Source organism: Musca autumnalis, unplaced genomic scaffold (assembly GCF_047663935.1).
Source record: "Musca autumnalis isolate F117 unplaced genomic scaffold, ASM4766393v1 scaffold_1, whole genome shotgun sequence".
Taxonomy (NCBI): Eukaryota; Metazoa; Arthropoda; class Insecta; order Diptera; family Muscidae; genus Musca; species Musca autumnalis.
The window spans coordinates 72,818,365-72,830,558 of NW_027411644.1; the positions used below are offsets into that span (position 1 = coordinate 72,818,365).

General features: G+C 37.7%; 1 protein-coding gene across 2 annotated transcripts; it reads left to right on the plus strand.

Annotated features, from left to right (window-relative positions):
• The first annotated feature begins 594 nt into the window (after positions 1-594).
• On the plus strand, positions 595-10,224 carry sip3 (septin interacting protein 3). 2 transcript variants are annotated; one of them, XM_073981293.1, is made up of 7 exons: positions 595-861; positions 1,156-1,418; positions 1,613-1,669; positions 1,734-1,922; positions 2,498-3,386; positions 3,449-3,684; positions 7,534-10,224. In XM_073981293.1, exons 2-7 carry the CDS (start codon positions 1,293-1,295, stop codon positions 8,077-8,079), a joined length of 2,043 nt encoding a protein of 680 aa, XP_073837394.1. In that variant the 5' UTR covers positions 595-861; positions 1,156-1,292; the 3' UTR covers positions 8,080-10,224. The 2 variants fall into 2 exon arrangements, with proteins under 2 accessions (XP_073837394.1, XP_073837405.1); XM_073981304.1 differs by having other exon boundaries at positions 644-861; positions 1,204-1,418.
• Positions 10,225-12,194: the final 1,970 nt, after the last annotated feature.

The window sequence follows — 12,194 nt, forward strand, 5'->3', positions numbered from 1 at the left end:
AGATTACCCAACTCTAGTATGTTGTCACTTTGGGTATACTAATATACAGACCAGCTGATGTCATACATTAGAGTTGTACTTTTTAGCTCTTTTAGCTGATCGCTCTTTTTAGTTCAGCTCTTCTCAACGAACTAGGTCGCTCTTTTAGTTCAGTAGTTCGTCGAAAATCTCTGTCAGTCAGCTGCATTTTCGTTCTATCGTTCACCGGCTCTGACTCGTTCGCTTGCAAGTTCGTTCATTTGTATACAAAAACATGTATATATACATGTATATATGCTCGAAATGGAACAATCATCAGAAGAATATTTTTAAGAACTCAGGGTTTGGTCTGATTAAACAGCAAATGTGGAATTTTTAAAACTTTTAATTTGTAATTATTTAAGTTTAAAAATAAATGAAATTATTAAAATTACGATGAGTAAAGTTGTGTGTTCATATGTGAGTAAAATACAAAATGTAAACAGTTAACTCTGACGACGTCGTCACTTCTGATTTGTGAACGTCGTGCTGAATCGTTCCCTATTTGGTCGTCGGTGCTCAGTGAACTATAATGAACTATATCGACTGATCTAGTTCGTACGCTCTTTTCAATGAATCGTTCAATTGAACTAGTTCGTTCGTGAACTATACAACTCTATCATACATGTTAAAAACATATGGTGTGATATAGCCATTATTACTCAAACGTCGGATGTATTTTCGTCTTAACAAAACTATAGCAACCTTGTTTTATTTTCATGTCCGGTGTTGTTATTTTACTTATCATACCTTTATTTACACCAGCACCGGATTATTTGGCAACCCTAGAATGAATTTGACGTAGATAATTTATCTGTGGACACGTACATCTAAAAGAAAGAAGTAATTTTATATATTTTTCATTTTATTTCGCTTAAATTGTTAATTCTAATTGCGAATTAATAAATATTCCGACTGCGGACAGCAATAAAACGCGAGTTAAACAATAATTTAACATTACTAACCAAATAACGAGTGTCTAAATACTTAAAGAGCGAACAATTTCTGATTGACAAAATTTTTTGTTTTTTTTTCATCCAAAAACTTCTCACCTTATTGGAACTACACATATTAACTGGTTACTGACCGACCGACGTCGTCTCCTCATCAATTGTCAAATGAACCCTCGTCGAGAAGTCCGATCTAAATATTTATGAATTTTAAATGGTCTCTAACTTTTTAAAGGGCGAACGAGAAGTTAATAACAAAGCAAGATTAACATATTTTTGGTGTCGATCAGCCATTGGGCTGTGCGTATAAACAACAGTACCATCATGCAGTTGCTGCTCTCGGCCATATGTATGGCATTGACCAGTGCCGTTATTGGAAATGCTTGGTATCAGAAAAAGCAATTCTATCCGGCAGTAGTGTACATCACCAAATCGAATGCATCAATGGCGGTAAGTGCATCATAAAAATCATCTCAAGAGTCATAGTCTCGAAATGAGATGGATGACAAGTGGTTGTTGGGTGGCGGTGCGGTGGGTGGCAGAGGGCGCCCTCATTTACGCTCTATATAGTTACTATATGTACACGGATAGAATGTGTGAGATATGAATGACCTCATTGCTTGAAACTATTTGTATATTTGCAGGTGATTTACATTCAATTCTTTGCCATTGTTTTTATGTTTGGTAAATTGTTGCGAAAGGTAAGTGTTAATTGGAGCTTATTCAGTAAAACGAACTCACTTCTCTCCCTTCCTTTCTAAACAGATCTTTTTGGGTACATTGCGAGCAGCAGAATTTGAACATTTATTAGAACGTTTCTGGTATGCCCTGACGGAAACTTGCTTGGCCTTTACCGTGTTTCGGGATGATTTCAATCCAAGATTTGTGGCCCTGTTTACGGTTCTATTGTTTCTTAAATCATTCCATTGGTTGGCCGAAGAACGTGTAGATTTTGTAAGTATTCAAAACAAACAAAAAATAATGAAGTTTATCGCTTCTACATGGTTTTAAGGGGCACACATTTTTGTGTTGTTGTTATTGTTCTGGTAAAGTCGTCATATGTTATCAGGCGAGCTTTATTTTAATGTGTTTTTTGTTTGTCGTTGTTGTATGATTTGCAACTTTGAACTACAGGTAATTGATAAAAGCAGAACAAGTTGTTGTTGATGTGTACTACCTTTCGTTTGCATATGATGTGTACGAGTTTGTGTTTGCTGTAATGAAAACAGCAACAATTACAAAAAAATGGAAAAGTTTCCGGCCATCCTCATAACATCTTGAAAGATATTTGTAATGAAAAGTAGGCATTTTCACGAATGCGAAGGCAAGATGTGAGAAACCATGGCGGATTAATCCAAAACCCCTTCGTCATTTTTTCAGCAGCTGTATAGCACCGTTAAGTTCTATCTTCATCTGAATTTTATATATATACTTAAAATTCCGGCTAAGTGGCAATATCACATACACTTTCTATTGACTTTTTTATATAATTTATAAATATTTTATTTAATTACCTTCTCTATTTCCAGATGGAACGTTCTCCAGTCCTTGGTTGGCTTTTCCATATACGTGTGGCCAGTTTGTTAATGGTATTGGGCACATTAGATTATATGCTGCTAATGCATGCTTACAACTCGGCACTGGCGCGTGGTCCTAGCGTGCAGTTAGTATTTGGATTTGAATATGCCATTCTATTAACAGTGGTTGCCAGTACAGCTATCAAATATGTTTTACATGCTGCTGAAATGCGTACCGACACCCCATGGGAAAATAAGGCAGTTTTCTTACTCTACACCGAACTCTTCATTGGTTTCATCAAAGTTATCCTGTATGTTTTGTTTGTGGTGATAATGGCAAAATTCTATGCCCTACCCATGTTTGTATTCCGACCAATGTTCTTTACAATACGCAACTTTAAGAAAGCCCTAAGCGATGTTATAATGTCCCGACGTGCTATACGTAACATGAATACCCTCTATCCTGATGCTACACCTGAAGAGCTAAGATTATCGGATAACATTTGTATTATATGCCGTGAAGATATGGTTAATCATTCAAAGAAATTGCCATGTGGTCATATATTCCATACAACATGTTTGCGGTCATGGTTCCAGCGGCAACAGACATGTCCCACATGTCGTTTGAATATACTACGGGCACCGGCAACAAATTCCACAGCATTACCCAGGCAAGAAGATAATAATGTAGCAGCCGCACCTGCTGCTGCAGCTAATGGAATTGCTGTACCACCAGCAGCAGGAGCAGCTGCTGTGGCTGCACCCATAATACCAGCTGCAATTGTTAATGGTGCAGCGGTACCAATTCCTGCAACGTTGGTGCCCAATCCGGCGGATACTACTGGAGCAACGATACCAGCCACTGTTACACCAAATCCTTTCGAACAATTGGTGGCAAATGGTAGGTTAATTTTATTTACACAAATAAAATAAATGTTTTCTAACTTTTGTTTGGCTTTCTAGCTGGCCTAGCACCAACCGCAGTACCTAATTTGGCGGGCTCTGGTGCCAATGGTTTACCAAACTTTGCTGGCTTACCCATGATGCCTCCACCATTTATGATGCCACCACCATTTCCCTTTGTGGCTCCATATGCTGTACCCCCACCACCCATGCCACCAGATCTAACAACATTTACCGATGAAGAGCTTAAAGCTATGGAAGGAAATGAAAGGAAAAACGTTGAAGAACGTATAAAGGTAGGTATTCAATTCAATTTCAATTTTTTTTTTTCAATTCAATTCAATTTATTCATAATAATTAAGCCTAATGGCCTATTTAATTACATAGTTAAATCATGTTTTAATGGCGTATATACATACATACATATACTAACTACTTAAAACTAAAAATAATCTATACATCATGGGTATGGAGCATTTCCTTAAAAAAATATATAAAATAAATATTCGATTATATGGATACGCTAGTTATTGTTTGCAAAGGTTAAGGTTTTAAAGATTTTAAAATAATGATCGAGAAAGGCGAGAGAGGTTAGCTAGGAATTACACTAACAAGCGAGTAATATATTGGTTCACAGCCATTGAATTAGAGTAAAAATGCGCAAGGAACCACCAGGCTAACATAAGGGTTGTGTCGACAAGAATCTAAAGAGTACATTAATATGCAAAGTATCCTGCAGAATCGGACACCACATTAGAACCAAGTGTTTTGTACAAGGTCTAGTGATTCATTCTAAAATCTGAATGGGGTTTCCAAAAAGTTGTAGGCCGTGGGCATAAATAAGGGTATCAGGATCTCGAATGCGTAATATAAGCGCATTACTTCCTATATAGCAGAGATGCCAACACATTACGAAAGGTTTAACGCACGCGATGTAGTATTCTTTGAACCCAAGAAATGGGGGCACCTCAGGAAATACTCAAGAACATAAGGGCCATTTTTTGGAGATCAGAAAGAGGTTAGTAAAGCATTGCATACAGTGGTTTAAAACATGAGTTAACCAGGTTCTAATAAACATCGAACTTACGAAATGCGCACACCTATAAAGTTACACAATTCGCTATGTAGCCAAGGAACGCAGGCACCCCAAGCTGTGCGAGGAACTTCCGAAGGATAGTGTATCCTCAAAGTTAAAGATTTGACATGCTAGAACCCAAGTGTTGGATTTAAAGTCAGCAAACATGAGATCCAAGGTGGTTGCTAGAGACACCAGAGCTAAGGACACCTCGAAGTTTTAATCCCACGGCGACCGGTTCTATGCACCGGGTTGTGTGTGTATTTTTCCACCATGCTAGCGGCAATTTATATAAGAATGCGTGCTCCGATTTATTTTTATCTGTGCTGTGATAGATAAGAATCCCAGGCCACGGATCTGTTCCGTTTGCAATATCCGCATCCAGCGCATGTCAACGCCCGTAAGTTGTAATGGATGTAGAAAATGGGTGCACTTCCGAGGCTGCTCTGGTCTAAGAACCTCCAGGACTACTTCATTATGAGCTACATACATTTCTGGATCTATTTCCAGTTCTAGGAATGTATCTATTTCGATGGGATGTCACCACAGATCTGCTGTAGTAAATTGGGTAGGCTTTGCAGGGCAGTTGAAAAGGTGAAGATGTTTTGCATGGTGTCTTCGATCCTTGCCCTATAGGAATTCGAACGGCTATATCATCCCGAGCATAGTTGAGCCAAAACTACTCTGGTTTGTCGTGGTAGAGATGGGGAATGTTCTCCGAGGACGATAGTTGTTTATGGCATCTGCGGCTGCATCTGTGTGAATGCTATTCAACCTGCTTTATGGGTTTGTTGATCTAGAGGTTCTCCCTTGTAACGTTAGACGTCTCTTTCTATATCCATCATATGGTCATTTGGATGGCTTTCACGGTAACACCCGAGCAAGTACTGCAAAGAAAGCATACCATTATGTTGCTGTACCGGCCCAATATCTTAAAATTATCCGCATAAGGAACGATCTCAATACAGTTTGCAGGGGGCAAAATACAGGAGAGGTAGAGGCTAAACATTTCCCACCTTGGCGAACTCCCTGTTTCATTCACGGGTTTGGACTTCTTGTTCCCCACCATCACTGTTCTATTACACGGCTTGCTCTAGTTGAGTCCTCGACTAATGTGTGTGGAGATGCCATGCAGGGCTGTTATCGTGATGTACTGCTTACGGAATCCATGCTGATGATCGGCAGCTGGATATCTATTTCTGACGCTGGGGAGGACTAAAGCCTCAGGGATCTTTGCTACGGAAGACAAAAGCGAAATCGGTCTGTAAGATCCACCTTTCCTTGCCTGGATTCAGTAGCGGAAACAACCTGCCCATTTTCCCAGGTTTCGGGAACGATATGAGTGGCTAGCGACAGGTTGAGAACTTTAGTGCGATACACTACTCCCGGCACATCCAGCTATTTCAGCATTAACATGGCGATTTCATCAGGATCCAACTCTTTGGATGACTTAGCGTTCCTGTTGACGTTCGCAACATCATCCAATGTAAATTGTGGTGGTTCATCCTCGACAGGAAGCGATCTAATGCGATGTTGTTCTCTTCTCTTCGCCCTCTCACTCCCAGGGTGTTCAAAAACTGTCGATTAAAATAACTTGCGGACCTCTACGGATCAGTCAACATTCTTCCCAGAGTTTTGGGGAGTAATTTTACCGTTGCCCACAATTCACTTATTTCAACTCCAAGCTTGCAACTCTATAGATGATCTAGCCGCTTGTGCTCACCGACGAACCTTTTGACTTCGTGTTTCGTTTCTTGTCTTCGTTGGCTCACGCTCATATGCTAGTCCCGCTGCCTTTGCCTGGATATTTGGTCTCACTTCGGTAATGTTGCGAAACTTTCTTTCTGCTGCCCGAACATCGGAAGGGTTGGGCAGATCTCTGAAGCGGTGATTAGTGAACTTTCTGAAATTAGGCCAATTAGATTTCCCATTATTAGTGAAAGTGAGGCGTTCAGAGGTGATGATGGTTATGTCTGGCGAACTGTGACACTCTCCGCTATCTCTGGCAGGGGCGTCCTCCTTGATCGTGCAAAACGTAGAGCTTTTAATGTGCTCATCTAGCGATATACTCCTGTGGCCATTAACTAGGACCGAATGGCACAACTCATGATGAGGATTAAAGTCGCCAAGACCAGACAGTTATGACCTTCCAAAAGCGGGCTAATTTTGGGCCTTTAACCTGAACTACAGCTATTAATCAGGATGTAGATGTTAAGCTACTCTTCTTCTTTGGTTTCTACATGCGATAGGAGGCCTTAACTGGTTTCTATTTGCAATAAGAACCCTTTATTTGTCTTCCATTCGGAGTAGGAAGTCTTAACAACTCTTCTATTTCCAATAGAAGGCCTTAACAGGTCTTCTGTTTGCAATACGAGGTCATAATAGGTCTTCTTTTTTCAATAGGAGGCCTTGACAGGTTTCTATTTGAAACAGGAGGCCTTAACAGGTATTCTATTTGCAATAAAAGGTTTTAACAGCTCTTTTATCTACAATTGAAGGTCCTAACAGGTTTTCTGTTTGCAATAGGAGGCCGTACAAGGTCTTCTGTTTGCAATAGGAGACCGTACAAGGTCTTCTATTTGCAATATGAGGCCTTACATGGTTTTCTGCTTGCAGTAGGAGGCTATACATGGTTTTATTTGGCAATAGGAGGCCTTAACAAGTCTCCTATTTGCAAGGTTCGCAGACTTCCAAAGAAGATTTAAAGCCCAATGACTTAATGTGGAATTATTGGAATGCACGGGAATGGATGCGCAAACAAATCCAGTGATTTCAAACACTTCAAGCTAGTCCTTCTGAGAAGGAGGGAGATCCCAAAAGGTTATTGAGGTTAAAGGTGCGTGGCACTTAAGAATTCAGATGATTTCAAGGGGTTATTTTTGTAACGTATTATAAGGTAAATCAGTTCTCAAAGTGTTAGCGAATATTTAAGGCGTAAGGAATCAAGAGTTTAAGATATCGAATGGTAACCAACAACCCCCAGATTTTGCGGTTACGGATACATTTTCTTTGGGGTGCCACATATATTTATATCCACTTTAAGCTAAAAACCTTCTTTCTATCTTTGCAGCTTTTACGCAACATCCAACTTATGCTGGATGCAGCCAATGTCTTAATGCAGAACTATCAAATAGTAGCTCCCCGTAGTGTCCCAATAAATACTCCCACTACAGCAGCTGCTGCAGCCGCGGCATCTACTGCAACACCACCCAGCAGGCCAAGTGATGTAACAACTACAACACCCGAAATAGCTGCAAAGGTAACAGAAATCAAAGCTGATGAATTACCAACAACATCATCGGCAGCAGCTGCAGCAGCCGCCGCCGCAGCAGCAGCAACAGCGGCGACAACTGCTGCAACATCATCACCAACAAAAACGCCAATCAAAACTGAAGAAAGTAAAGAAATTCCAGTTGCCAAACACAATCAAGTAACCATAGAAGATTTGGGTGGTGAGGAAGACGATCATATAGCAACAAAAACAGCAACAACAGACACTTCACAATCCCCCTCCTCCTCAAAGGAAATCGATAGTACAGCCGAACACATAAATGAGTTAAGAAAGCGGCGCTTAAAATTCCTTGAAGAACGCAACAAAACGTCGTCTACTGAATAAAAGGATGTTAAGGCTCAATTTTATATATTTGAAGATGATCTAATAGAGAAAGAAAACAAAGAAAAACTCTTAACTCTTTATATTTTGAAGGTGGACTGAAAATGTTTTTTACCATAAAAAAAAGAAAAATAAACAAAAAACACAAATTGTAGTGGTTTTTCCTTTGGCTTTATATTTGTTTATAGCTGCAATGCCCCACTTTTTCTACTCCATTTATATGTTTATCCTTTCTTGTTGAAATTGAGTTTAAGGATTTTTTTTTTTAAATTAGACCCTGGTGATGAAGACGGAAAAGAAGAAATTGTAACTACTATTTTTGTTAATACTATTTTATGTTTTATTTTTTTTTTTTTTTTTTGATACTCAATGCTTAAGTCGACAACTTTAACCACACCTCCTCTCACACTGTAAACGCAATAAGCATTGACACATTTTTCCTTTGTTTATGTTTTTTAATAATTGCGAGATGCACGAGCAAATGTGAAAATAATTTTCTTCATAACCCTCGACTCCAAAAAAAGCGATATATAATCGCATAAAGAAAATTATTATTAAACGATATATAATTTAAATATAAAAAATATGTATGTAGTCTATAACATATATTGTGTATAAAAACAAAACAAAACCAATTTAGAAGACAAAATTATGAATTGCAAATTAATGAAAACGAAAGCGGAACAAAAACTAAATTGCAAAGAAAAAAATGGGAAATTAATAAACTTTATGATTATAAACAAGAAAAAAGAAAGAAAACAAAAACGCATTAATGTACATGTATTAAAAATAATTTATAATTATATTTAGAATTTAAAATAAAACAAACATCAAAAACAACAAACAAAAACATACACAAAATTATTATTACCTAACGAAAGAAAACTTGTGTGTTTCTTTCTTGAAGAGGGTTTGGTTTTTGGTAATGCAACTATTTGGGGATCACACAAAACAAGTTAAAAAAATCGGAGAAGCGCAAGATAGCTATGCAGATTTGGGAGATGAGTGTCTTTGATTCTCGGATCGTCGAGGCGAATCTGTTGGCCTCCTAAAAGAGGACCGTAAGAGAAATTGAAAAATTGATTTAGAAAGAATTGAGTTAAGGAAAAAACGCGACAAAAACCCGAAGAATATGAGAATAAACTCCCGATTGCTCTGTTCAAGATCCTGTAACATTCTACTATTTTTGTTTTTTTAATTCTTTCTCAAATTTAAAAAGGAATAACTTGTCAAATTTTCAATTATAGTAGACTTTTGGAGGTTCTGGAACAGAGCACAAGTTTACTAATCCAAAGAAGTAAACAAGAATAAGTCAGCTCTGCCAACAGCTATGTATACTCAGACTATGACTGCACAAGCTTGGCTGTTGGACCTACGTGACCTATGAGTAGTTCCTTAATTGAAAAAGAATGTTTTAGAACTCTCCAGAGTAAATCATAGCGATCATGAATACTCACGTAGGGAGCTTCTCACGAGTGAGTTGCAGCTCACTTCTCACGTCTCGACCTATCACAAATGACAAGGGAGGAGCGAAAAAAGTGAAGAGGGGTTCACAAGTTTGAAAATTGAAAATAGTGCCGCATTTTGTGAACCCTTGAAAATATAATTTGCGTTATTTTATTTACAAATAATTTTGCAATAACTAAATTCGTAATTTTTTTTATAAAACATTACTTTATTTTAAATTAAATTAATATTTCTAAAACGAAAAATAATTTTTATCAACAATCCACTTTAAAAATACTTGGTAATTGATAAAAAATATTAAATGTTTGATATGTGGCAATATCTGTAACAGCTGTATTTGTTTTGTTTTGACAGATACATACATACATATTGTAGTATTAATAGTTAGAGTAGTGCTATTTTAATTGATAGCTAGTGTAAGTAGAATTATCTTGTAAGCAATTAGTATCTAAGATAATTCAGATAATTATGTTACTCTCTTGTACATAAGAGAGTGGGGCGTTGTTGTTATTATGTGTGGGGGCATTGGTGATAGCGATTGACCAACGAGGTTATTAAAACCAGTTATTACAACTAGTTCCAATAGAGACACACATAAGAACAAACGCACCCCGCTCGCTTGCAATAAATAATTGTGAATAGAAAATAATAAAGAAGACGAAATAAACAATTTTAAACAAACAGTGTTCCCCTTTATTAAACGCAAGGCTACTACATTTTCAGAAGTGGCATAGGAAAAAATCGCCTACAAAGTGAAAAAAAATAGACATTTTTTTTTTTTCTGTTTCCTGACACCAATAAATTTGTTTTACCTAAAAAACAAAATAGAACGAAATAGAGAAAACCTGTTTGCAATGAATAGCGTCACAGCTAAGCAACAACAAACATCGTGGATGGCCACTAAAGTGCCAACAACAACGTCAACATGCAGAAAGATCGAAATGCAGAAAACAAATACAGAAAATATAACGGCGCAACACAAAAAAATAATTTTGCCATCAGACAGTGAAGAAGAGGAGAGCGGGGTCGAGTGCGAAAAAGTACGAAATAATGTTAAACAAAAAGTGGAGAAAATACATGATATTGAAGAACATGCAGAAATACACTTTAAGGCGCGACTTGTTAGTGGCGCACACACAAACAAATTGCCGATACAAAAAATTAGAGACACCCACGAATTTTTGAACAAAATTGCCGAAAATGAGGAGAAAGCTACGGCGATCAAACTGAAGAACAAAGAAATAGAGTTATTGAATAATGAAAATGAACTTCTGAGACGAGAAAAAGACATTTTAGCGAAAGAAAATATACTGCTGAAGCAAAATTTCAACACCAACAACAACAAAACTACAGATGACCACATTTTTATGAAATTATTAAGCAATTTTATTCCGAATTTTGACGGAAGCACAGACGCAAATTTTTGGGTACAACAATTACGAGGTTTGCAGCAGCTTTACAACCTTTCGGACGACAAGTTGCGTGTGTTGTTCGCTATGAATCTTACTGGCAAACCATTGCGTTGGCTGCATTCCAGCCGCATCACAATGTTAGACGAGATGTTTAGTCAATTTTGCCTGATGTTTGGCTCAAACCACAGTAAGCTAGAGACCAGAAGGAAGTTTGAACGCCGCGTGTGGCAATTTGGGGAAAACTTTGCTAATTACTGCGATGAAAAGATACAGTTGGCCGAAATATTAAATCTTGAGGAAGATGAACTGGTGGAGTATATAATCGACGGCATTCCTAATGTGCAGCTCCGACGTCAAACCATCATGCGGCGAATTAACAACGTCAACGAATTATGTAAATCCTTGGCTGCGATCAAATTGCCGAGAGGGAACGAGTTAAAACGGGAGCCACGGAAGGCGGGCGATGTAAAGAGAGGTATTGTCACCGACAAAGCAAATCGTGTGGTGGCTACGTGCGGAAAAAATAGAAAGAAAGGCGCAGCAATGAGTAACAATGATTATGTAAGATATTTTAATTATAGTTTTAGTGCTCCATGTAAAATTTATTTTCCTTTGGAAACGTTAATTGATACCGGTAGTCCAATTAGCTTAATTAGAAGAGACGCGTTGCCAGTCGGAACACAAATTTTTCCATTACCACAAACGAATTATTATGGCTTGAATTTTTCACATTTGATAACATTTGGAATTTCTTTTTGTTTTTTACAATATAACAATAAAAGTGTTGAAGTAAAATTAGTGGTAGTTGATAACGGTTCTATGAAATATTCGGTGTTGTTGGGACGAGATTTTTTGAAAGAAACTAACAGTAAATTATTGTTGTTTGGTTGTGAATCCGATGTAGAGCCAGAACAGAATATTATGAACGAATTCGAATTAGGTGACAAGTCGATAGCCACTGAATCTAATTTAGATCAAGAATGTGCAAAATTTGAGAACGACATATTAGCGATAGATGTATCTTCGAATTCTACAGACTTCAACTTGAAAGTCGGTGATGATGTGAACCATCATATTTTGCGGGAATTAAATGTTTTATTTAAGGAAACTTATGTAGATATGAAACGTCCTGAATTACCAGAAATACATTACGAAATGAAATTAATATTAGAAAATTCCAAACCTTTCAACTGTCCTCCGAGACGACTTTCCTATGCTGAAAAACAAGAATTACAGAAA

Bases quoted from the DNA above. Each gene is read 5' to 3' on its own strand.
- sip3 (XM_073981293.1), top strand. From the start codon at position 1,293: ATGCAGTTGCTGCTCTCGGCCATATGTATGGCATTGACCAGTGCCGTT. The intron at 3,387-3,448 runs GTAGGTTAATTT...TTGGCTTTCTAG, and splicing joins CGAACAATTGGTGGCAAATG to CTGGCCTAGCACCAACCGCA. The intron at 3,685-7,533 runs GTAGGTATTCAA...CTATCTTTGCAG, and splicing joins ACGTTGAAGAACGTATAAAG to CTTTTACGCAACATCCAACT.